Consider the following 24941-nt stretch of genomic DNA (forward strand, 5'->3'; position numbering starts at 1 on the left):
AAAACGTTTATATGTTCTGTTTACTCAGTTAAAGCTATAATAGCGATGCCTTTGTCAATATTAGGGATTTCCTGGAGGGTCATGAGTTCCGCTACTTCTATGACTGGATATGTCGATTTATGTGTGAGGGCGCCCTCTGGCATCCAGTATGAATGAAACAGAAATCATGTGTTTATAATGCTAATGGCCAATCCATAATTTTTGGGGGAATTTTTATTTATTTATTTATTTTTTAATAAGTATCGGTTTAGGTACCATGTAGGCACCGGAACCGTTTTAAAAGTATCGATTTGGCACCAGTATCGAAAAAAACCCAAACGATACCCAACCCTATTTAACATCTTCTAAAACGACTTTCGTCCTCTGCTGATATCATCAAGCCCTTTGTTTAGCTCCGCCCCTTCAAATGCAAAGGTCCATCTGGCAAACCCACTTTCACGATTATAGCCTACCTTATGGTTGAATAAATTCTCATACCGCTTCACTCAACAAGTCAAACTGAAATTGAACTCCATTTAATGTTGTCTTTAAGGTTAACCTCTAATACATGCTATAGCTTCAATTCTTCTCAATACAAGTGTGAGAAAGGAAGTTGGTGAGTGTCATTGTCATCTAAGCCTCCATGTACCATAGCAATGTGCTCCAATCTCCTAATCCAGTTTCCTGCAGATTGTAACACCTGGCAGCATAAATGGACACACAGTATTAGATTCTGCGAGGCCAGGCCTTTCTCCTGAGCCAATCATTCATTCAACTTCACTGCACTTCCCGAGTCTCATGTTTAACTCATCCGTGTGCACGTATATGGACATTTCGGTGTATCTTTGTGTTTGTGTGCCCCAGAACTGTAACATAACCCTCACCTGAAGTTTAACTGCAGGATCTGGTCACAGTGTATGTGTTTTGGAAAAAAAAAGGTGTACCAAGCATATGTATTCTTCATTATCATCATCTCTGATTACTGTAATAATAATAATCACTTATTTTTAGCTTTCAAAGTTCTGCTAGGAAGTCACAATAGGTTTGTCTGCCAAACTTTCAAACCCAGACAAGCATTCATAATCAAGAACACACACAAAATATATTTATATCCATGGCTCATACAACCAGAGTAAAGGCAGACGACCCTGTATGTGCAAATCCCCAACTCTCTGACACACACACACACACACACACACACTATAAACACACATACATGTGCACGCTCCTCTCCGCCCCTTGCTCACACACTCAATCTATTTATACATCATGCCATGACCACACCATTCTAGGAGCACAGAACAGCAAGAGGACCCTGGGTGATTCTCTCCTTCTTTAGTTGCTTGTCTGTCTGTCCCTCCCTCTATTTCTCTGCCAAACATGTTTAAACACAAATGGCTTTCATACAAAGTCCTCCTCTGCAGTGCATAATCATAGGTCTGCTGCATCTTACAGCGCTGCTCTAATCCAGTGTAGGACATATAATTTTATTATATTTTATTTACATGCCTCATTTTTCTCATTTTGTAAAGGGAGAGCCAATAATCCCTTTAGGACACATAACCAACTATATAATTTTCAGTCTTGACAAGAGTGAATCTCATAAAAATCTGTGAGTGTTTACATGCACAATCTTACACTCATTATACTTAATAACCCAACGACATGTGCGGTCACGCAAGTGCTTTAAACAGTGTTCTTTTTTCAGGTAAATGTTTTTAAACTGGTTAAGAAAAATCACATAGGCTTATTTAAATTTTGAATTCAAAACAAGAAACAAACATAATATAGAATGATTTTGATAGTTGTCAGTGACTGACTGTCAAAAAATATCTAGGTCATGTTTCACGCCCCTCCAGCATCCTATATACATTCAATGTATTCACAATGTATAAACTGTGATTTTAATTAGATTTACTATAATTTCAAACTTTAAAAGGGCATTAAAATGGAACAATACAGCCCTTATCCCTCTACATGGAAAGCAATAGAAAATGTAGTATCTAAGTTAAGTTTAATTGTGTTTCCCCAAAAAGATATGTTTGATTTAACCTGCAGTCTATTAACCTTCTGTGCTTTTTTAGCCAGTGTACAATGTACAGTGTTCTGTTTCTGTAGACTGAATTTTAGGTAACATCATATATCCTGCTCTGCGCTTTGAGAGGGTTGTGTGAATAGGACAGAGCCCACCTCTTGTCTGAGATCTTCATGTTTTCTAACAATATTCCAAAGCAATGGACACTTTTTACATGGGAACAAATTTTTTATTTGTGGCCACAATATCTTTAATTTTCCCCCCACATGTCATGTCCAGGGCTCCGTACATATTAACTTGACATTACCTTGTCTAACAAGCACAAACTGTGACAATATTGTATATGTCGAGCGTAGGGGTCGACCGATTATCGGCACCGATATTAAGCATTTTTATGGTTATCGGTATCGGTCATTTTCAATTTAAAAGCATTTAAAGAACGTTTTTGTCATGGCCCTTGTTATTTTTAATTTTGAAATTAATTTTCTTTTTTACACCAGACATATATATTGGTTCAAAATATTGGTTATCGGTCTACTTAATCTGTAATAATCTGTATCGGCCCTGAAAAACACATATTGGTCGACTACTAGTCGAGAGACATCAGGGCAAATTAGCGCAAATTAGAGTGCAATTCCATTAAGAGCCGATGGGAGGGGAAAATTTTGCAGGTGATTTACTGACAAGGTGCACATTAAAGAACACAGACGCAACATCTCATTTCCATAATGACCAGTGCAATCCACCAAGAGCAGCACAAATTAGCACATACTTTAAGACATGCTTTTTTGGGGGCGTAAAATAATGGCACAAATACCAGTAATTTGACGAGCGCAAGCGTTAGTAAATTGCATTGCGTGATTCATTTATATTCTCTCCTCCCATAAATTTACAGATTGAAAGGGAAACTCCTACAAATGCATATTCAATAAGGTGAGTCACAAAAGTAACTGTGTCCATGCCTTTTCAGGGCTAATTCTTCACTGCGTGTCTTTAGTTAATCCTGACAGTACTATTTGAACGCCAAAAGACAGTTTGCGCTGTTAGTAAATCTAGCCCAAAGACTGAAACCCATAAGATAAAATATTTTGTTTAAAATAGGGCTGACACGATAAATCGATTCGTGGATCGATTCTGTGATTTTCCGAAAACATTGCGATTCTCTCTTGAATCCATTCTGATTCTTAGTTTTTAACAGCTGATGGCAATGTGTGCTTTAGAAACAGCCATACTCTGCTTGCGTCCAGTTCCTTACGCACACACCATTTGAACTTCAAAAAATCCTTCATAAAGTCGAAAAGGTTGAAGCGAATTACAAGAATGTTTACAGTGGCCTTTGTTTACATGAATCTCGCGTCATAAAAGCCGAGGTGCAAGTACATTTAATTACTCAGTTGAACGCACAAGCGCTGTTCTTTGTGAACATTTGAATGTGCGGTTAAAAACTAGCCTAGAGTGCCATCTGCTGTTAAAAACTAAGCTCAGAATCGATTCCAGAGATCGATTTATCGTGACACCCCTAATGTGACCAGCAGTGTTGGGGAAAGTTACTTTTAAAAGTAATGCATTACAATATTGCGTTACTCCATAAAAAATTAACTAATCACGTTTTGTTTTTTTTTGTGAGTGAGATGAATTAATGCATATTCTTATTTATTTTAGAACTACAGTGACATCTTCTGATTTCTCTCAACATGGGAACAGGAGAGCTGTCAATCAATAAACTGGGGGGAAAAAAAGTAACTTGCTTTACTTATCTGAAAAAGTAACTCAGATATTCTCTTGTAAATTAAAAAGTAATGCGTTACTTTACTAGTTACTTGAAAAAAGTAATCTGATTACGTAACTCGCGTTACTTGTAATGCGTTACCCCCAACACTGGTGACCAGTAATGTCTAATTTGTGTATTGCTTTCTGTAACAATCTGAGTGACCAGCCAGCAAAACAGAGCAGAATTTTTTATGTTTCCATGGTCATGAGGTAAAATTTGGCAGCAGATTATTTATTTTGTAAACAAAGTTTTGTACTTCCTATTTACTTAAAAAAGTGTACACATTAATATGCGCAAAAAAGTGTTTTGCCGGCCCACTGTGGTGGTGCTCTAAAACCGCTGCGGAGCAATTGTTACACTAACCTGCACAACCCTAATTACAACTCAACCTTCCAGTGAAAGAAACAGACTTCTCTCCTGTGACGAATGCTGAACTTCTCCAATCATTTAGTCCGCTTAATCCCCGCCTCTTTCTTACAAACGACTACACGCTCATTAAACTGATCTGGCTCCACAACAACCAATGGATACAACCAAGTCCCAACAATACATTTCTTCTTTTTCGCTTTCGAAAATCCATTTCACTCGGATGTACTTTAAAATATGGAAAAAGATCTATTGCTACATCCTTTTTATCGCGACTTTAATTGTCATGAAAATAATGTCAAAATACGTCAAGCTGATTCTAATTTCCTTTACTTACAATTGTTAAATATCATCATGATGAGATTTATCTTTATCATTAATCTTCTCACAGGAGGTGGTGTAGAAACAATATCTGCATGGGTGTAGTGCTGCAAAAGTCACATTTCCTCTCTCCATTAACGGGCTCACGTCCTTGTCAGTGCGACGATAAGTAAAATGAGGTCCACAACAAAGCTAGAAAATGAGCCTCTGGTGTCTTTTCCCCTTGTTTCATCATGCAAAGGCTTGACTATTTTTTACATGCTTCCTAAATCAAGATGGAGAGCAATGTGGGTTAATACAATATAACATGACATAAACATTGCACAGATTTTCATCACACTGTTTGACAGCATATATCTAGTGTCTTTACTTGACAGAAACATGGTGTTACCTAAAATTCAGTCCACAGAAACAGTATCTGGTACACTGGCCAAAATAGCACTGAAGGTTAATAGACTGCAGGTTAAATCATTTATTAACTGGAGCTGCTTTAAATATACTACTACAAGATGTATATAATGACTCTAGATTATAGTAACAAGCCTTTGTTTGATCCTAATCTAATCACTGCAATCCTGCTTTGAGGATAAACTGACCAAAACAGTCAGACTGACAGAACAAAAAGAAACAAAGATCCTTAACAACAAGGAAAGAAATCAATATGAGTATATCAATATCATCTGACTCTTAAAAATCAAATTCTTGGCTAACATCCGCCACCATGTGAAGTGGTAAACAAACCCATAGCCTAAAAGGAGATAGTTGCCATTGAGGTACAATTTTCCATAGACACAAAGCAGTGTACATTACCAAAATAATGCAGCGTTGTTCATTGATGTGTCAAAGGGGATGAACTAAACTAGAAGGATAACCTTCCCACTGGGCCTGAGCATTGACACAAACAGCTGTCAAACGGAACACACAACATGTAAGAAGATGAATGGCTATAGTCTACACACCAGTGACCCTCAAATGGTAACAATCCTAAAGTATTGCACAACAGGCCTACAGACACACATCATCAAATTAGAATTAGGCTCTTTATAACAGCATTTGTGCCTAAACTAAAAATAACCAGGGTACATGTCAGTAACATTTCAGACAACACAATAAAGTCTTTTTACAAGCCTAATCATTCACGTAGATGCTACAACAAAAGAGCTCTTTGTTATTATGACATGGAATATCACTAATTTAGTTTTAATGGCTAGTCAAGAAAGCTACTTCAATTAAATATCATACAAGTAGGCTTAATTGTACACTTGTTGTGTTTAGTAAATGCAAATTAACATCTATTCAGTTCGCACTCAGAAAACTAGAATGTATACTAGCAACTATATTGTTCAAACTAACTAAAGAGTAAGTAATAGCACTTAATGAATTATTAGACACCAGCAACAATTACAATACATATTAGTACGAATGAATAGTTGATATGTGAACCTCAGATTTCCATAGAATTCAATGGCAAAAATGTGTAACTTGTTACCAGGAACGATATAGGCCTAAGTTATTTGGCACTACTGGAACAGAAGTGACTAGTGGCAATACGTTATTGTAAATAATATACAAGTACTAGACTAATTAAACAGATACAGGTCAATACTGGAATGATGACTAGTCTAATGTATGTCCAGTGAAATAATTACTCCGTTGTAATGAAAAAATAAGTACTAATAAAATTAAAAACAGACAAGCCTACTAGTTCGCCTGAAAGAATATTTTTTCAAACATATGCACTAAAAGCTTATAAATTGTGCTTAGTCATAGTTCTTTAAAAAAAACTGCTTTATTATGTATTCTGTAGAAGCATGTAAATAGTTGTTAAACAAAAAAAGTACATCTGCAATTGGTAAATTCACAGACCCCCCCCCTGAGGCGACTGGGTCATTCGAAAGGCCACAACTGTTTAAACAGCTAGTGTTGTGGAATTCGAATTCATTATTATGGCGAATTCGGCGATTCGCTCAGATTCGAATCATTCGATATCGTTCGTCAACTCAAATACGCACATGTTCGTGCGTCAAATACCTCAAATACGCACTAAAAACATTTTCAGCGATTTGTTTCGTTGTGATGCGGCGCGCGTCCTTACATAAATCATCCGATAGCGGATAACAAAACACACTTATGCAATGCGGAGTAAATTAACAAGCATTTGCAATTCATTGCAATGGTGTAGCTGCTTAGCTGCCCTTATTGCCTTGCCGTGGCTAGCTAGCACCAGCCTTGACTAATTCACCGAAAGGGAGTTCAAACCATAAGCTTGGCAAATCAATAACACTTGATGTTCTTGCCATGGCAATAGGTAAAAGGTAGGTGTCCGAAAGCTAGACTCCCCAGCCGTGCTTATGCCCCAAGCTACTCTCGCTAGCCGAATTCTGACATGATGTTTTGCTAAATGTCAACCCATTTGGACATTCCTCTTTCCTTCTATGCAACAAAGCAAAAGGGACGGGAAAAAAGCAGCTCAAACTAGATCGGGGAGATTGCACATATTCGAGCGCAACGAAACCAGCCGGGATTGTCAAGGCCTATGGGTTGACAGTTCAGCGTGTGTCACATCTGTATACCTTTGTAATGCACCCGCAGATTATTCTGTGAGAGCCCGATGTAGCTGTACTTATCCTTGGGGCTCCAAGATCGGGGTAAGGGGGTCTCTTCCTCATTCACGGCCGGGTACAGCCGCTTCAAACGCTCGTTTAGCTCATGCTCTTGATAATTAAAAGCAGGATCTCCTGTTAGCAGGCTCCCCGCTCCAAGCTCTGCCATTTTTGCTTATGTTTTTGTATTCCTTCTAGTAATCCTACCCTGTTGTACCAGTCCGCTAAAAAGGAGAGAGCGCTAGACTAAGGAGAGAAACAGCAGCGGTGAGATATCCCGGATAACAGCGGCTCTACAGTGACGTGTGGGTACTGTAGTTGAACACAAAGCCCTGCGCAGTGCACACTGCTGACATGAGGGAAGTGCCATCAACTACATGACCCATACCGAATTCAATTGGGAGAGGAGCGGGCTGTAACACGCAGTCTAGGATTTGTAGTTTTTAACACAACTCCTAATTCTGTAGTCTGAGCATGAATATACTTGATTTAACTTAGATTGAAAGTAAACCGTGTATTTTACATCTCGAATCAGTGGCTGTAATTTATTCAAATGCGTGATGATGGAAATCAATTTCACTACATGCTTGCTATATTATAAGGCATGTATTTCAGCTTTTTATGTAACAGACTTCATGTAGTCCTTATCCTAAACTGTTGGTCTGTGAAGCAGTAGTTTACTTTAATAACTGAATCTAAATTGTACTGATTTTAAATATTTACCAAATAGCGTATTTATACATTAACACATACAAGCGAATTTAATGCGACACGTATAATGTTTTAGACGACAAGTCACGTTATTGTTCATACAGGCACACGGTGGGCGCCTATAAACGGAAGGTCTTTTCTAGGGTTCATCGGTATCATAGCAACCACCTCTCAAACAACAACAATGCCACGCTGCTGAAGCTTCAGTTGGACGTTCGCTGATACATTTGCTGTGGATTATCATCAAGCTGTTTATTCGTCCAAATGTCGCTGAAAGAACTACAGCTGCCACCGTTGTTACACTATGAAAGGCAAGATATAAGGACAATTTTAGAATCGTTAATGTTGCTTATACACTAACTAGAAATGACTGCCTAATCCAAAAAAGCCAGCGGAAGTCAGTAGTAACTTAGTTAAGTAACGTTAGAACACTGCTAGTCAATGTGTAACTGACAAATAAAATGTTTTTATATCAAGATATATTTAAAGTAAACGTATGTCAATAATTGCTATTTCTTTATTATTTTCTAATGTTGAGTTAATAGGCCTGCAGTGTGACAACTGTTAACATATTTGAAAAATAATAATAAAAACATAATAATTTGGATGAAGTGTCTGCTGTCACAGTTTGACCCAAGTTCACTGTTTGTTCCCAAGTCTTTCCGTTAGCAGAGGATCACAGCGACACATTACTAACGGGATATCTAGGTCAAAGTTTATAAAAGTAAGTTATAAACCTGCTGATTTAATTATAGAAATTCATATTTGATAGTATTTGAAATATCTGATAACGTTACCTGATTTACGGATAGATCTATACTGTTAGCTGGTTAAACTTAATTTTAAAAAGTACATGTATAAGTAAATAAAGTGTGACTTTAATTTAGCAGCATATACTTAAATACTCTGCTCATTTGTTTGATCAGTTCTATGAAAAGAGATTTATTTTGTAGTGTTTGACGCCACCATCACATGCCAAATAATGCCAAATCAACTTTAATTTCCTTCAGACCAACGCGGGGGAAACCTCTGGTACCCTTTCATCCTGGCCTGCTGAAGTTACCAATCAAATTGTCCAAAAGCCCGGAGGAATAAAACATCATGGGTATGGCATGTACAACACATAGCATCTCAGTGTTCATTCTAGCATTGCAATAGTTGTAAAACTTTACCCTGGTTTACACTTTTCCATGTCCATTGCATACTTTGGTCCTAATGTCTGCATATATGATGTGCTGCAGATCTCTTACCAAGCCTCGTTTCTTAGAGCAACTGGAGTCTCATCTGAAGAGAGAATTAGAAGCTTTAGACACACATGGCATCAAAGTCCAAGAGCTCAGACTGCAGGTTTATATCCCACTTTGTAATGGTCTCTTACTCTTTAGCATACATTACAGTTCACAAGTTTGAAGTCTGTAAGATTTTTTATGTTTTTGAAAGATCTCTTTTATTTGATTTGCATTTATTTGATAAAACAAACCAACAAAAAAAGCATAAATATTGCAATAAAAAAAAACTTTAAAATTTTAATATATTTTAAAATGTAATGTTCACATGATCTTTACAAAATGTCACATAATCCTTCAGAAATCATTCTTATGCTGATTCGCTGCTAAAAATATATTTCTTATTATTATCAATGTTTAAAATGATTTTTGTGGAAACCTCTGATACATTTTTTTTAGGATTTAAAAGAACAGCATTTATTTGAAATACAATTCTTAAAAATAATTCTTAAAGAAAGCCTTTACTGTTATTTTGGATTGATTAAATGCATCCTTTCTGAATAAAGTGTAAGTTTCTCTAAACCCCCCCAAAAAACTTTAGAACGTTAGTATACACAGCACACTACATATATTACACTGCATCTTACTTTCTTACTTTCAAGTAAAGGGATGTAGTTTGACTCTGTCCAAACAATCCACAAAAACAAAATAAAAATGTGTGTCTATAATGATATATATGATATATAAGTGTTTTTCAATACTAGTATTTAAGAAACTATTTTCTTGCTTTTTCCCTGCCTTATAAAGGTTTTCCAGGAGGTGTTTGGATATTTAATTGAAGAATTTAAAACCTATAAGCCTATTTTCTCTGCCATCAAAAATGAGTATGACGTCACATTAGGTATGTGCAATCTTTTTAGTTATTTTTTGGGGGGTAAAATCTTTGTGCTAGCAGGCTACCACCATTTCTAGTTTTATGTTACTAATTATATCAGTATTGTATTAAACAAAAATGTGTAGTAATGCAAAGCACTTAAAATGAACTGTAGCTAACTAAGTTGTTTAATATCATGTCAAATAAAATGCTAATGGAACTCAATTGGTCAATAGTAAGTCATGAGGAAAATAATAGATGAGATGTCACTAATCAAAGTGTTAATGTCTCTCCCAGCACATCTTCGTGAACAGATCAGGGATCTGCTACCGCTGCGGGCAAAGCTGGTGCTTGTGTCGGAACAGTGTGAGAAGAGGATTCTGGATCAGAGAGTACAGGAAAGAGATGAGCTCCGAGCTCTGAAGCGAGAGTGTCAGCGTCTGCACTGTGTCATCGAGAGTATGAGAGGACAACAGACTGCTCTGCAGATTCAGGTGCAGTTCATTTATTATGTCTGTCCTTTTGTAGAGATCTGGCTACCTTGGATTATTCACTATTCTAAGTGGTTAAAGGATGTTTTGTCAGTATTTGAATGAAATGTACAGTATATCGGTTAATGACAAGCATGACCTCTCAATAGGCTACAATATGGGAAAGCTTTTTATATGGAATCATATGATCCCATTCTCTATGAGAAATTAATCATATTATGTTGTGGTTTCTCTCAGCATATTATGTGGCATATTATCTTATTAACATTTGAACGCAGTTTGAATTTGAAATTAATTGAAATGTTTACGGCAGATGCTTGTCAGGGCCAAACGATGGGTCATTGATTTACATCTCAAGTGGTGCAGGTCATTCACATACAAATTTAATAGAGGAGGAGAGTGAAACTAGAAAGATTCCTAGTGTTGTTGAATTAGATTTTATTGTTATACTTTAATTTTGTTTTTTTATTTTTAGTTAGGTTCATTTTTAGTAATTGTTGTTATGTGCTATTGTAATTTAAATTAGTTTAATATAGTTTTAGTGTTTTTTATTTATCTTTATTTTTATTTAAGTTTTAGTAATTTTAGTACTTAAACTTAAACTTTAGTTAATTTATGTTTTTTTTATCTAATAAATAAAAAAAGTTTTTTTTTTTAAATCTAAGGTTTTATATAAGATTTTTTGTACTTTATTTAAAGGGATAGTTCACCCAAAAATGAAAATTCTGTCATTAATTAGTCACCCTCATGTCGTTCCAAACCCGTAAGACCTCCGTTCATCTTTGGAACACAAGTTAAGATATTTTTGAAGGAATCTGAGAGCTCTCTGACTCTGACCCTCCCATAGACAGCAAGGATCCTTACATGATCAAGGTCCAGAAACATAGCAAGGAGATCTGTAAAATAATCCATGTGACATCAGGGGTTCAACCGTAATTTTACAATACTAGTTTTTATTTTTTATTTTTTTTTGCGCACAAAAAGTATTCTCGTAGCTTTGTAAAAATTACAGTTGAACCCCTGATGTCACATGGATTATTTTACAGATCTCCTAGCTATGTTTCTGGGCCTTGATCGTGTAAGGATCCTTGCTGTCTATGGGAGGGTCAGAGAGCTCTCAGATTCCATCAAAAATATCTTAATTTGTGTTCCGAAGATGAACAGAGGTCTTACGGGTTTGGAACAACATGAGGGTGAGTAATTAATGACAGAATTTTCATTTTGGGGTGAACTATCTCTTTAAGCTTTATTTCAGTTGCTGAAAACAGTTGTTAATATTTTAATTTTAGTTGCAGTTAACAATCACAACACTGCTGCTTCCATAAAGCATATATGACAATAGTAAATATATAATGAAACACAAACTCATGTGTATCTCTCCCACAGGTTGATCACCTAAAAGAGGATCTGGCCACCCAATATCAGCTATACAGGGATGAACGTGATGCACGAAAACTGCTCATCACCAGAATCAGCACAATGACCTCTACCCAAGACACTGAACATGATGATAATAATGAAGGTTATAATGAAGGTTACACGAATGACGATTAGTAGTTGAGTCTGAAAAAAATAAACAAACATGGAAACAAACATTTTTACTGCTGGAATTTAGTGTATGAGAACAAGGAGCCAGTGGTAGGGTGACCACCTGTCTTAAAATTTGAGAGCTTTGTCACTCTTCCTGCAAAACGTAAGCAGTGTCCTGCATTTCAATTTTGTGTGTATTATTTTTTTTTTTACCTGAAATTACAATACCACAATAAGAAATATAATTTCAAAAAATGTGATTGCCATTTAAAAATCCATTAGTGCAGCAGTCATGTTATAGCTAGTGTGGGGAAAATAACAACCAAAGCATTCATAGAGAGGGTTTTTTCTGCTGATGATGACTGGACGGAGCAAAGGAATCAGTGTGGACCTCATCAAAAGTCGTTAAATACAGCCAGGCAGGATTTAAATTTTTTTTTGAAGATGAGGAATATTAGCCAGGCTGGAGCTTTTTTTTTTTTTTACAGAGGTTTGATTGCCAGGAGTGAGTTGCAGTAGTCAGACGGAGGTTGAGTGAGGAGGTGATTTGACAGAAACTTTGCTTGTTCCTCTCAGAGGATGAATCTGAGGATCCTGTGGTGGTGAAAATGGCTTTGCAGGTGTGTAGAGAGGACCTTACCAAAGTCCAAGTTGAGCTTAACCGCCTCCAAGCCGAATACAGTGATGTGGTCCCACGACGAGACTGGGATAACCTGAATCATATGCATGAGGAGACTTTAATAAAGGTATGGAGAAAAATAGATGTATTATTTTTAATTTACGTACAAGATAATGAATCAACCAGTTTACCATGCAAAATATTTTGAGTTTATGTATGGTAGGATTAAATATTTTTCTTTTATATTACTTTGTTAATTTTTTTCTGTTTTTATTTATCTACTACACTACGATTCAAAAGTTTGGGGTCAGTTTTTTTAAAATGAATAATTCTGTTCAGCAAGAATGCATTAAATTAATCAAACACCCAAAAGAGTAACTCTTAAACATCAAGCGTGAAATAATATGTAATTGATTATAATATTTAATGTGATATCTTTCCATGTTTTAGCTGGAAACCTTACAGACAGACTTTGACCAGTTAAAGTCTGAGTATGACACACTGCTTGAGGTTCATCGTCAGGTACTTGTGCAGAGAAACAGACTTCAAAGAGGTCTATAATGATAAATAAATAATCGTAAACTCATCTGATTACTAAACATTATTCTAATCAACAGTCAGCACCTGCTGTGTTACACTCCAATCAGTCTGTGCTGCAACATGGCTCTGATAACAAACACATTGTTACAACTCCCAGACCAAACTGGGAACAATGTTCAGGTAACAGTATCTGAACTGTCCAGGCTGTCATATCTGTTCTTTATATAGTGCAGTTAAGCTTATGTTTGAGATAATCTTGTGTAATGTGTGTTGTAGACATACTAGGAGGCAGTGAGCGATGTAAAGAGCTCTTTGAAGGTCAATCCAGCCAAAAGAGGCTGGAGATCTTGCTGCAGCAGATGAATGGCCAAAATGAGTTCTTCACTGGTCTTGTAAGTGTTCTTAACATCAAAAATAGCAATAGAGCACTGCAGTGATGCATATTTTTAGGCCAGCATGAAAGTTAGTATTACCCTAGTTCTCTCAATAAAAACCCAATAGGATTTTTCCATTGGCTTTTGGATTATTGCAGAAAAGAATCTCTTTGACGAAATAAGTTTATGATTTTTATCTATTTAGCCTACATATAATAATAAATTAAAAACAAGATGCTAAACATAGGCTATAAATGAGCTACACCAGCTTTGCTAGGCTGAAGTAAAGTTGTTTTCACAGGGCACATCCAGTGACGTCCCCATTTATCTACAGTATGAGGGGAAACTTAAGAATCTTACTATAATGATAAATAAATAATCGTAAACTCATCTGATTACTAAACATTATTCTAATCAACAGTCAGCACCTGCTGTGTTACACTCCAATCAGTCTGTGCTGCAACATGGCTCTGATAACAAACACATTGTTACAACTCCCAGACCAAACTGGGAACAATGTTCAGGTAACAGTATCTGAACTGTCCAGGCTGTCATATCTGTTCTTTATATAGTGCAGTTAAGCTTATGTTTGAGATAATCTTGTGTAATGTGTGTTGTAGACATACTAGGAGGCAGTGAGCGATGTAAAGAGCTCTTTGAAGGTCAATCCAGCCAAAAGAGGCTGGAGATCTTGCTGCAGCAGATGAATGGCCAAAATGAGTTCTTCACTGGTCTTGTAAGTGTTCTTAACATCAAAAATAGCAATAGAGCACTGCAGTGATGCATATTTTTAGGCCAGCATGAAAGTTAGTATTACCCTAGTTCTCTCAATAAAAACCCAATAGGATTTTTCCATTGGCTTTTGGATTATTGCAGAAAAGAATCTCTTTGACGAAATAAGTTTATGATTTTTATCTATTTAGCCTACATATAATAATAAATTAAAAACAAGATGCTAAACATAGGCTATAAATGAGCTACACCAGCTTTGCTAGGCTGAAGTAAAGTTGTTTTCACAGGGCACATCCAGTGACGTCCCCATTTATCTACAGTATGAGGGGAAACTTAAGAATCTTAAACTCAAGAAAGCAGATGTAGTCAGAGTTATTAAAGACATCTGGAGGGAAAAAACTTCAGAGAATGAAAAGGTATGTATGACATACCAATATCCTGTCTTGATTTGTTTAAACAGTCACTAGTTATGAGTATTTAATGCTGTATTTCTCCACACATTTTTCTTCAATGGAGAATGATGACTCCAGAGATCTGCAGATGTTTCTTCACAGCTATCTTGTGGAACATTATAAGGATAAGGCAGGAGAGTGGGCTTACAGCTTGATGGAAAGCATTCAGAACAATCTTGAAGATTATCTCATTTGCCTTTTTAATGACATCTTGATTGGGAAGGTTTGCGCTTAATCTAAAATAATCATGTGTAAATGTCCATAGCACTGGTGAACAATTAAGTCCAATGAAAGCAGGTTTTTCAGCTGCCCCCCAAAATATCAAATGTTTATTGGGATATATAATATATATGTATATTAAATGTTGCTGACTGTAATTTTGTGGCAGGTTGATGAGAGTATCTACCATGGACAGACTCAGCTGCTGTCTCACTTGCTCAAGGTTTTAATTCAAAGTGACACAACACAATGCGGATCACTAACTGTCTTAGAATTTAGGTGAGCAAAAACTCTGAATTCCTCAGTTGAAAATGTATTGTGATTATTTTTATTATTACATTATGTGTGCTAATTTTCAGTGATGCATTGAAGAAGGCCTTCCCTCTGAAAGATCAAGACATAGAGGAGCTGTTGGCGGTGGCTCAGACAGAGCTGAAGAGTAATGGAGTGCGCATTGCTTATCAGACACTTTATACAGAGGTCAGTTTGAATTTTTTGGCTATAACCTAATTGAAGTTGAATGCATACACTACCATTTAAAAGTTTGGTTTGATGAGATATTTTAAATGTTTTTGAAAAGTCTCTTATGTTCACCAAAGCTGCATTTATTTTTTTGAATATACATTTAAAAACAATAATATTGGAAATATGATTATGATCTCAAATGACTATTTCTATTTGAAAACTATAAATATTTATACAAATGTAAAAAAAAAATTTGTTCCTTTCATGGAAAAGATGAATTTTCAGCAGCCATTACTTCATTCTTCAGTGTCACGTGATCACATGATTTTTTTTTTGAAATCATGATACATTTTTATATTTTTTGCTGAATGTAAAGTTTAAAGACCAGAATTTATTTAAAAAATAAATCTTTTGTAAATGTATAAATGTCTTTACTGTGTCTTTTGAACAATTTAATTCATCCTTGCTGAATAAAAGTATTAATTTCTTCAAAACAAAAAAAACCTAACTTTTAAATGGCACTGCATATATAAATATTTTAGAACATCACGTTTTGTGCACATTGTTCTCACTCCAGGACACAGATGGAAGACACAAAGAATTCCTGAGTCTAGTTAAAAAACAAGCTACTGCTGAGAGACTCCAGTACATCAGCGAGCTGAGAATGCAACTAGAAGGCAAACGGTGAGAGATCATCATCCGTCCATTGTTTACAAAATTTCCAAGTAAAAGCCACATTTAACTAAACCTTTTTAGATTTCAATAATAGTATTGTCATAGTTTTGTCCTGTTTTGTATATCATCAATGTAGGGAAGTGGATGCAGAGCACCTCAGGACTGCCTTCAAGACTATCGATCCCTCACTGGATTCTGAAACTCTGGACTGGAATCTCGGTGTAGCTTTTCAGACAAAGGAGGGTGAATTACGAGCTCAAGCTTTGAACACCGAGGTTGTGCTACAGCGTCTCTCTGTGGCTAATGTAAAAAGGGCAGGGCCTAAGTGATGACAGTTGTTACATCAAGCACATTTCCAATCTTTTTATAGCACACTACATATATAAACCAAGCACAGCACTAGGGTAGACAGAAACTTTGCTTGTTCCTCTCAGAGGATGAATCTGAGGATCCTGTGGTGGTGAAAATGGCTTTGCAGGTGTGTAGAGAGGACCTTACCAAAGTCCAAGTTGAGCTTAACCGCCTCCAAGCCGAATACAGTGATGTGGTCCCACGACGAGACTGGGATAACCTGAATCATATGCATGAGGAGACTTTAATAAAGGTATGGAGAAAAATAGATGTATTATTTTTAATTTACGTACAAGATAATGAATCAACCAGTTTACCATGCAAAATATTTTGAGTTTATGTATGGTAGGATTAAATATTTTTCTTTTATATTACTTTGTTAATTTTTTTCTGTTTTTATTTATCTACTACACTACGATTCAAAAGTTTGGGGTCAGTTTTTTTTAAATGAATAATTCTGTTCAGCAAGAATGCATTAAATTAATCAAACACCCAAAAGAGTAACTCTTAAACATCAAGCGTGAAATAATATGTAATTGATTATAATATTTAATGTGATATCTTTCCATGTTTTAGCTGGAAACCTTACAGACAGACTTTGACCAGTTAAAGTCTGAGTATGACACACTGCTTGAGGTTCATCGTCAGGTACTTGAGCAGAGAAACAGACTTCAAAGAGGTCTATAATGATAAATAAATAATCGTAAACTCATCTGATTACTAAACATTATTCTAATCAACAGTCAGCACCTGCTGTGTTACACTCCAATCAGTCTGTGCTGCAACATGGCTCTGATAACAAACACATTGTTACAACTCCCAGACCAAACTGGGAACAATGTTCAGGTAACAGTATCTGAACTGTCCAGGCTGTCATATCTGTTCTTTATATAGTGCAGTTAAGCTTATGTTTGAGATAATCTTGTGTAATGTGTGTTGTAGACATACTAGGAGGCAGTGAGCGATGTAAAGAGCTCTTTGAAGGTCAATCCAGCCAAAAGAGGCTGGAGATCTTGCTGCAGCAGATGAATGGCCAAAATGAGTTCTTCACTGGTCTTGTAAGTGTTCTTAACATCAAAAATAGCAATAGAGCACTGCAGTGATGCATATTTTTAGGCCAGCATGAAAGTTAGTATTACCCTAGTTCTCTCAATAAAAACCCAATAGGATTTTTCCATTGGCTTTTGGATTATTGCAGAAAAGAATCTCTTTGACGAAATAAGTTTATGATTTTTATCTATTTAGCCTACATATAATAATAAATTAAAAACAAGATGCTAAACATAGGCTATAAATGAGCTACACCAGCTTTGCTAGGCTGAAGTAAAGTTGTTTTCACAGGGCACATCCAGTGACGTCCCCATTTATCTACAGTATGAGGGGAAACTTAAGAATCTTAAACTCAAGAAAGCAGATGTAGTCAGAGTTATTAAAGACATCTGGAGGGAAAAAACTTCAGAGAATGAAAAGGTATGTATGACATACCAATATCCTGTCTTGATTTGTTTAAACAGTCACTAGTTATGAGTATTTAATGCTGTATTTCTCCACACATTTTTCTTCAATGGAGAATGATGACTCCAGAGATCTGCAGATGTTTCTTCACAGCTATCTTGTGGAACATTATAAGGATAAGGCAGGAGAGTGGGCTTACAGCTTGATGGAAAGCATTCAGAACAATCTTGAAGATTATCTCATTTGCCTTTTTAATGACATCTTGATTGGGAAGGTTTGCGCTTAATCTAAAATAATCATGTGTAAATGTCCATAGCACTGGTGAACAATTAAGTCCAATGAAAGCAGGTTTTTCAGCTGCCCCCCAAAATATCAAATGTTTATTGGGATATATAATATATATGTATATTAAATGTTGCTGACTGTAATTTTGTGGCAGGTTGATGAGAGTATCTACCATGGACAGACTCAGCTGCTGTCTCACTTGCTCAAGGTTTTAATTCAAAGTGACACAACACAATGCGGATCACTAACTGTCTTAGAATTTAGGTGAGCAAAAACTCTGAATTCCTCAGTTGAAAATGTATTGTGATTATTTTTATTATTACATTATGTGTGCTAATTTTCAGTGATGCATTGAAGAAGGCCTTCCCTCTGAAAGATCAAGACATAGAGGAGCTGTTGGCGGTGGCTCAGACAGAGCTGAAGAGTAATGGAGTGCGCATTGCTTATCAGACACTTTATACAGAGGTCAGTTTGAATTTTTTGGCTATAACCTAATTGAAGTTGAATGCATACACTACCATTTAAAAGTTTGGTTTGATGAGATATTTTAAATGTTTTTGAAAAGTCTCTTATGTTCACCAAAGCTGCATTTATTTTTTTGAATATACATTTAAAAACAATAATATTGGAAATATGATTATGATCTCAAATGACTATTTCTATTTGAAAACTATAAATATTTATACAAATGTAAAAAAAAAATTTGTTCCTTTCATGGAAAAGATGAATTTTCAGCAGCCATTACTTCATTCTTCAGTGTCACGTGATCACATGATTTTTTTTTTGAAATCATGATACATTTTTATATTTTTTGCTGAATGTAAAGTTTAAAGACCAGAATTTATTTAAAAAATAAATCTTTTGTAAATGTATAAATGTCTTTACTGTGTCTTTTGAACAATTTAATTCATCCTTGCTGAATAAAAGTATTAATTTCTTCAAAACAAAAAAAACCTAACTTTTAAATGGCACTGCATATATAAATATTTTAGAACATCACGTTTTGTGCACATTGTTCTCACTCCAGGACACAGATGGAAGACACAAAGAATTCCTGAGTCTAGTTAAAAAACAAGCTACTGCTGAGAGACTCCAGTACATCAGCGAGCTGAGAATGCAACTAGAAGGCAAACGGTGAGAGATCATCATCCGTCCATTGTTTACAAAATTTCCAAGTAAAAGCCACATTTAACTAAACCTTTTTAGATTTCAATAATAGTATTGTCATAGTTTTGTCCTGTTTTGTATATCATCAATGTAGGGAAGTGGATGCAGAGCACCTCAGGACTGCCTTCAAGACTATCGATCCCTCACTGGATTCTGAAACTCTGGACTGGAATCTCGGTGTAGCTTTTCAGACAAAGGAGGGTGAATTACGAGCTCAAGCTTTGAACACCGAGGTTGTGCTACAGCGTCTCTCTGTGGCTAATGTAAAAAGGGCAGGGCCTAAGTGATGACAGTTGTTACATCAAGCACATTTCCAATCTTTTTATAGCACACTACATATATAAACCAAGCACAGCACTAGGGTATAGAAATATCTTAATACTTTAATAGTTTGCATATTGTTATGTAATTAGATAAATCACATATCAAGAATAACACAATAATTAAATAATAAAAAAATTATTTAAATAGCCTCATGTCTCTGCGTGCTCCTTTAACATATTATTTTTTGCTTTTTTTATTAAAAAGAAACTGTCATGCGTGTTATATTTACCCTTTTACATCTACATCAACAAAGCTATATTAATTTGTATTGTCCACTACAGATTACTCAATAATTATTGTCAATAAATGGTACATGTATATGTATTTGCTTGTCAGTTTTATTTTGTTGATTTGTAACAAATTAATGTAATTTATTATGAGCAAGAGCTCAATTTTCCACCTTGTAAATGCAAAGAAGCACTGCATTTGTGAGACTAATTGAACTAAAATGAAAATTTCTGCACATGTAATTTTAAGAGAGTTTACAACCACAGATTGTAAACAGAAGAGAAACTGCACAAATATGGTTTCTAAGGGACAATACTTGTGAGTGTTTAAAGTAAACTATTCTTGGATTCACCTGCTGCTCGAAGCACTAGTTCTAGATTTGGAAAGCAATACATCAACAACTATGTTTACACTGAGAATCTGTTGACTGGCTGTCAGTGTCAAGAACCAAAATTCAAAGCAGTGTGTAAGCGCTTTGCGCATGCTCAAACTGAAGAGGAGGCCGCTCAAGTTCTGTTCTCGGCGCACTGGAATCGCCATAACTGGAACCGGGGATTCGGTTTAGGGCTCACGGAGGTAAGATGTTGGTCAGATATTATTTATAACAGTTAACGTTGTACTCACGCTGCACACAACTACTTTATAACTACTTTATGCAAAGTAGCACTGGGGCTTTTTGCCAAGAATTTTCTGAAGCGCTAGCTAATAGGACACGCCTATAGGACAGGAGCGTGTATGGGCCGCGCGAGGGTCTCGCCTGCGTTCAGCTCATATGGCTCTGGGGTATTTTTAGAACGGAACGAGGGTGCGTTTGGTCCAAGTTGACCATTGATCCTTACTATTCAAACTCCGAGTCGATATTCAAAAGGCAACGTCCACTTTAACGTAAAACAACTTTTTCGCATCACGATTTAGCCGGCGTGCTCGTTGTAGACAGGCAAGTGTTAGCACGTCTACGGCTAAAGCTAAAATGAATCAGTCTACAGCGAGGCCATTGAAAGCCAGCTAATAATCATAGCATGGTTACTTTTAATGCTTAGTAGCATTCTTAATCAAATAGTGGCTGTAGTTTGACGGAAATTATTTTAAACACAATTTGGACGCCGTCATATCGTCACTGGCTGATTTGTAAAGGAAGTTAGTACTTGCTAACCAACCAACTAGTGCTAAGAGTCTCTAAAATCCTCTTTAGAATTGTCAGCCGAATGCTTTTATGCCAGTCATTAATGTTCTAGTTCGACAGTAATCGAACTAGCTTGGTTAGTGTAGTTAATTAGTGTCATTCATACAGTTACTACTGTATGCAAGAAAGCGTAATTATAGGGAGTTGTCATCAACTGCTCACACTCTACTTGTTATATGTAACTGGAAACTGTTAGATATTAGAGAAATTGAAATGTTTAAGTTTGAAAGACTCCAGTGGATCATGGCCCAATCACGATATATTAACCACTCAAAGTTGCTGACAAATCCGTGGGTTTTTAAAAGGGAGGAGCAGGAGTGTGTTAAATTCCATGAGCTTCTGAACAGAAAGGAGTTTATAAAGGTCCGTCCACATCAAGGACATGAATGTTTGTAACAGGTGAACTATAAAGACATTGACAGCCAATCAGAATCCACTTGACTTTAACAGGATTAAGAATGGTGGATTCTGATTGGCTTTCAATGTTAGTTTGTTCATCAGCTGGAAAAAAAAAATCATGATTCCAATAATATAATTCCTCTGTGTCCTTATCATTATAGTTGTCTATTCTCATAGAATTAGAACAATTATTATTACTTTATAGTTATTGTTATAGGCTAGTTATCATCTGGTGAAAATGGGCCTTTAATTCATCCTTTTTGGTCTGATCTGTTTGACTTTTTAATTTTGGTGTTTGATTGATTATTGTTGGGATCTATGTTTAATTTTTTCCCCCCAAAATAAAGCTGATATATACCTTTTGCATTAGAGAAACTAGCACGCAGACCTCTTTAGAATTTTGTCTTTGAACTTCTGTTTTTGCGGTAGCTCTATAGCATCACTGTTGAAGAGTAATTAGTAGAGCCTGACCGATATGTGTTTTTGGGGGCCGATACCAGTATTAGGGAGTAAAAAATGTCTGATATCGATTTATCAGCTGATATTATTTGTGTATATTATTGTATAGTACCAGTCAAAAGTTTGGACACACTTCCCATTTGTGTGTCAAAACTTTTGACTGGTACTGTATATAGAATACAGTATAAACAGAATATATATACATAAACACATGACAAATTCCGTAAAATTCCATGTTATACAGTAAATTCCATTTTTATGACTGAATTCTGTGATTCAGTCAGCATTTTCTGTATTGCGGAAATCATAGGGCCCTACTAATGTAGCAAAGAGTATGATAAGCTCATTGTGAGAGTAAAAGACGGGGGCATTGTTTATTTATTTTTAGCATCGAGTCTCACCAACTAGGTGACAACGTAGCGTTAAATCACCATTCAACAGAACACGTTTTATGGCGGGATTCCCCTGGTACAATTTGCATTCCAGGGGCTAAATATCACGTTATTGGGGTCGCTTCAACAGTGTTAAAGTTATCATAAGCATTAAGTTAAACAAAAGTTATCATAAGCATTGTAATATTTGAAGCGGATGTCATGACAAATGTTAGTAGACTGGGAAGATTTAAAATGAGGTTCATTCATAAATTCGTAAGATCTTAACTTCATGCTGTGGAAATACAATCTGGAAGACAGAAGACAACAAACTCAGCACTGAAAAGAGGTGTGGCTATATAAGGTCTATTTAGTGCCAGAAAAACTAAAAAGGTGCACTCAGTAATTTTGCCAATTAAAAACTTTACACACAAAGGATTTATGTAAACTCGCGTAGAAATGAAATGGCGCCAAATTTCTAGGCCTATCAGTTCTCCTATCAGAAGTTGTTTATTTACTACATGGAGCGGGTTGCCTCCTTATGGGCTTCGCCATGTTGGCATCACATGACCAGCGAGCCATATTATGCAATTAACAAGTTGCTAATAAAATGTTTACTTTACATATTGCTTTTAATCAGTGTGCGATGCCCTTAGCAAAGTATAAACAAAAGTACCTCTTAACAAACCCAACAGCGTAGCAAACACAGTACGAATGATAGTGACCAATAGTATATAAACTTAATGCACCCAGGTTGTTAGGTATCAATATGATGTCCAAGATCACTGGTACTATTGGCTCAAATGAAAGCCAGTTCACTTTTAAATGTAGGTTAAATTTTCAGTTTTTTTTTTTCTGTCTTGTCAGTTGTTGTCAACCCCCTTAGTCTGTCATATACATTGAGTCATTTATTCTGTCTCCACCAGTGCCTGTAGCAGGGTGAATCAGAATGGGAGACAAGCCAATTTGGGAACAAATAGGATCCAGCTTTGTGCAACATTACTATCAGCTGTTTGACACAGACAGGACTCAACTTGGATCGATATATGTGAGTATTGTATTAAGCTCTTTTCTTCAGGATAGTTCTCTCTTGACTAGTACTAGCTGAGAGAGACATCAAGTAGAGATGTTTTACTGTCTCTGCCTTGCAATCATGTTAGTGTTCAAAGCGTCACTTGGTTTATGTCTTGCAGAGTGACGCTAGATGCCCAGTAACACACAAGTTTTGTCGTGTGTTCAGGAGAGGAGTCTTTTCAGGCCAGAAATGTGGTTCTATACTGGACCTTTAAAAAGAGCCTAAAGTCCTCATACATGAACCTATATTTTCAGCAACATATGTTAAACAGTATGTCAAACATATGTTAAACAATACTTATATTGAGGGATATTTGTTGAGTATTTATATACATGATTTAATATGTATTTATAAAAAGACTGGCCATAGTACTGCTTTGCTGTGTACATTTTGGCTCCTTTAGTTTAACTAAATGATATTTTTTTCTTGTCCTAGATTGATGCGTCATGCCTTACGTGGGAGGGTCAGCAATTCCAGGGAAAAGCGGCAATTGTCGAAAAGCTTTCCGTACGTATTTGTGTGTGTTTTGTTAGAGTTGATTTGATAGAGTTGAAGGTTGATTTAAAGGGATAGTTCACCCAAAAATGAAAATTCTGTCATTAATTACTCATCCTTATGTCATTCCAAACCTGTAAGACCCTCATTCATCTCCAGAACACAAATTAAGATATATTTTATTTCGATTTCTTCTCTTCCGTACAGCGTCAGCAGCACCACACGCATGCGTCGTGGAACTGTTGTGAATGGCAGCGTAGACTGACCTGGAAGAGAAGAAATAGTTAAATAAAGTTATTTTTATTTTCTTTGTGCACAAAAGGTGTTCTGTCAGTTGCGTTGCTGTCTATGCAGGATCAGAAAGCTCTCGGATTTCATAAAAATATCTTAATTTGTGTTCTCGAAGATGAACGAAGGTCTTGCAGGTTTGGAACGACATGAGGGGGAGTAATTAATGACAGAATTTTCATTTTTGGGTGAACTATCACTTTAAAGTAATTTGATAGGCTAGGGTTTATTTCCTCTAATTCATTTTTGAAAATAGAGGTTGGGAGTTTCCCCACTATCAACCAATAAATAAATGTGACCCTGGACCACAAAACCAGTCGTAAGGGTCAATTTTTCAAAATTGAGATTTAAACATCATCTGAAAGCTGAATAAATAAGCTTTCCATTGATGTATGGTTTGTTAGGATAGGACAATATTATATTGGCTGAGATATAGGGATGCACCGATACCGATACTGAGCTCCTGTACTCGTACTCGTACTCGTTAAAATGCCCCGATACCAAACGACGATACTACACAGCATGTGATAAGCGCCATATTCAGACAAAGAAACACCGACAACAGAACAACAGACAGCAGAATGGAGTTAAGGATGTCTACTACGAAGTATATGTATGCAATGAATATAACGTTAAACATTCAGTATTAATGCCTTTATAGCTGGTGTGCGCGAGCTGATAAACAAAGCACGCTGAGTGGATTGAGCGCGCGGCGGTGCAGATGCGCGAGCTTGTCAAGTGAATATAGCTTTCTCACAAACATCACTGGAAAGTTTATAGTTCGGTCGGATATGTAAAAAACAAGTAAAACAATGCACAAGTTACTTAACGGTAGGGAGAGAGAGAGCGAGAGAGAGAGAGAGTGCGCGCAATTCTGT

General features: G+C 36.2%; 4 protein-coding genes and 1 long non-coding RNA gene across 8 annotated transcripts in view; 3 read left to right on the plus strand and 2 right to left on the minus strand.

Annotated features, from left to right (window-relative positions):
- The window catches only part of ranbp10 (RAN binding protein 10), a 26064-nt gene extending 18378 nt beyond the window's left edge, over positions 1–7686 (minus strand). The window contains exon 1 of one of the 3 annotated variants that reach the window (XM_016545231.1): positions 7046–7686. In XM_016545231.1, coding sequence (XP_016400717.1) covers positions 7046–7244 — 199 coding nt within the window. In that variant the 5' untranslated portion in view covers positions 7245–7686. The remainder of the gene's footprint in view (positions 1–7045) is intronic. The other 2 variants (XM_016545230.1, XM_016545232.1) reach the window with 2 other exon arrangements.
- Positions 7687–7841: 155 nt separating this feature from the next.
- Positions 7842–16381, plus strand: LOC107733566 (translin-associated factor X-interacting protein 1-like). Its single transcript, XM_016545237.1, has 17 exons — positions 7842–8097; positions 8444–8510; positions 8797–8891; positions 9028–9133; positions 9820–9913; positions 10184–10380; positions 11764–11899; positions 12484–12653; positions 12977–13048; positions 13144–13246; positions 13343–13458; positions 14460–14588; positions 14689–14847; positions 15013–15122; positions 15203–15323; positions 15886–15992; positions 16120–16381. The coding sequence occupies exons 1-17, from the start codon at positions 8051–8053 to the stop codon at positions 16310–16312; spliced, it is 2022 nt and encodes a 673-aa protein (XP_016400723.1). The 5' UTR covers positions 7842–8050; the 3' UTR covers positions 16313–16381.
- On the plus strand, positions 11893–19775 carry LOC107733564 (translin-associated factor X-interacting protein 1-like). The gene is made up of 11 exons (XM_016545233.1): positions 11893–12506; positions 16441–16587; positions 16911–16982; positions 17078–17180; positions 17277–17392; positions 17676–17804; positions 17905–18063; positions 18229–18338; positions 18419–18539; positions 19102–19208; positions 19336–19775. Exons 2-11 carry the CDS (start codon positions 16450–16452, stop codon positions 19526–19528), a joined length of 1248 nt encoding a protein of 415 aa, XP_016400719.1. The 5' UTR covers positions 11893–12506; positions 16441–16449; the 3' UTR covers positions 19529–19775.
- LOC107733567 (uncharacterized) lies at positions 13735–17767 on the minus strand. Its single transcript, XR_001639001.1, has 3 exons — positions 17737–17767; positions 17001–17003; positions 13735–13799 (listed from the first exon to the last, which is right to left on the minus strand). It is a non-coding gene; the product is annotated as an uncharacterized LOC107733567 (long non-coding RNA).
- Positions 19776–20271: 496 nt separating the features above from the next.
- Positions 20272–24941, plus strand: part of nutf2 (nuclear transport factor 2) — a 10867-nt gene continuing 6197 nt past the window's right edge. For both annotated transcript variants that reach the window (XM_016545234.1, XM_016545235.1), the window contains exons 1-3: positions 20272–20369; positions 23132–23253; positions 23716–23787. In XM_016545234.1, coding sequence (XP_016400720.1) covers positions 23155–23253; positions 23716–23787 — 171 coding nt within the window. In that variant the 5' untranslated portion in view covers positions 20272–20369; positions 23132–23154. The remainder of the gene's footprint in view (positions 20370–23131; positions 23254–23715; positions 23788–24941) is intronic.

The sequence above is a fragment of the Sinocyclocheilus rhinocerous genome, unplaced genomic scaffold (genome assembly GCF_001515625.1).
Source record: "Sinocyclocheilus rhinocerous isolate Xijiao unplaced genomic scaffold, SAMN03320098_v1.1 scaffold3477, whole genome shotgun sequence".
Classification (NCBI taxonomy): Eukaryota; Metazoa; Chordata; class Actinopteri; order Cypriniformes; family Cyprinidae; genus Sinocyclocheilus; species Sinocyclocheilus rhinocerous.

Excerpts from the sequence above, each read along its gene's own strand:
- LOC107733564 (XM_016545233.1), top strand. The coding sequence starts at position 16,450 with ATGGCTTTGCAGGTGTGTAGAGAGGACCTTACCAAAGTCCAAGTTGAG. Across the intron at positions 18,540-19,101 it reads ATCAGACACTTTATACAGAG|GACACAGATGGAAGACACAA; the intron begins GTCAGTTTGAAT and ends TTCTCACTCCAG. Across the intron at positions 19,209-19,335 it reads ATGCAACTAGAAGGCAAACG|GGAAGTGGATGCAGAGCACC; the intron begins GTGAGAGATCAT and ends TCATCAATGTAG.
- LOC107733566 (XM_016545237.1), top strand. The coding sequence starts at position 8,051 with ATGTCGCTGAAAGAACTACAGCTGCCACCGTTGTTACACTATGAAAG. Across the intron at positions 14,589-14,688 it reads AAACTTCAGAGAATGAAAAG|AATGATGACTCCAGAGATCT; the intron begins GTATGTATGACA and ends TCTTCAATGGAG. Across the intron at positions 14,848-15,012 it reads ATGACATCTTGATTGGGAAG|GTTGATGAGAGTATCTACCA; the intron begins GTTTGCGCTTAA and ends ATTTTGTGGCAG.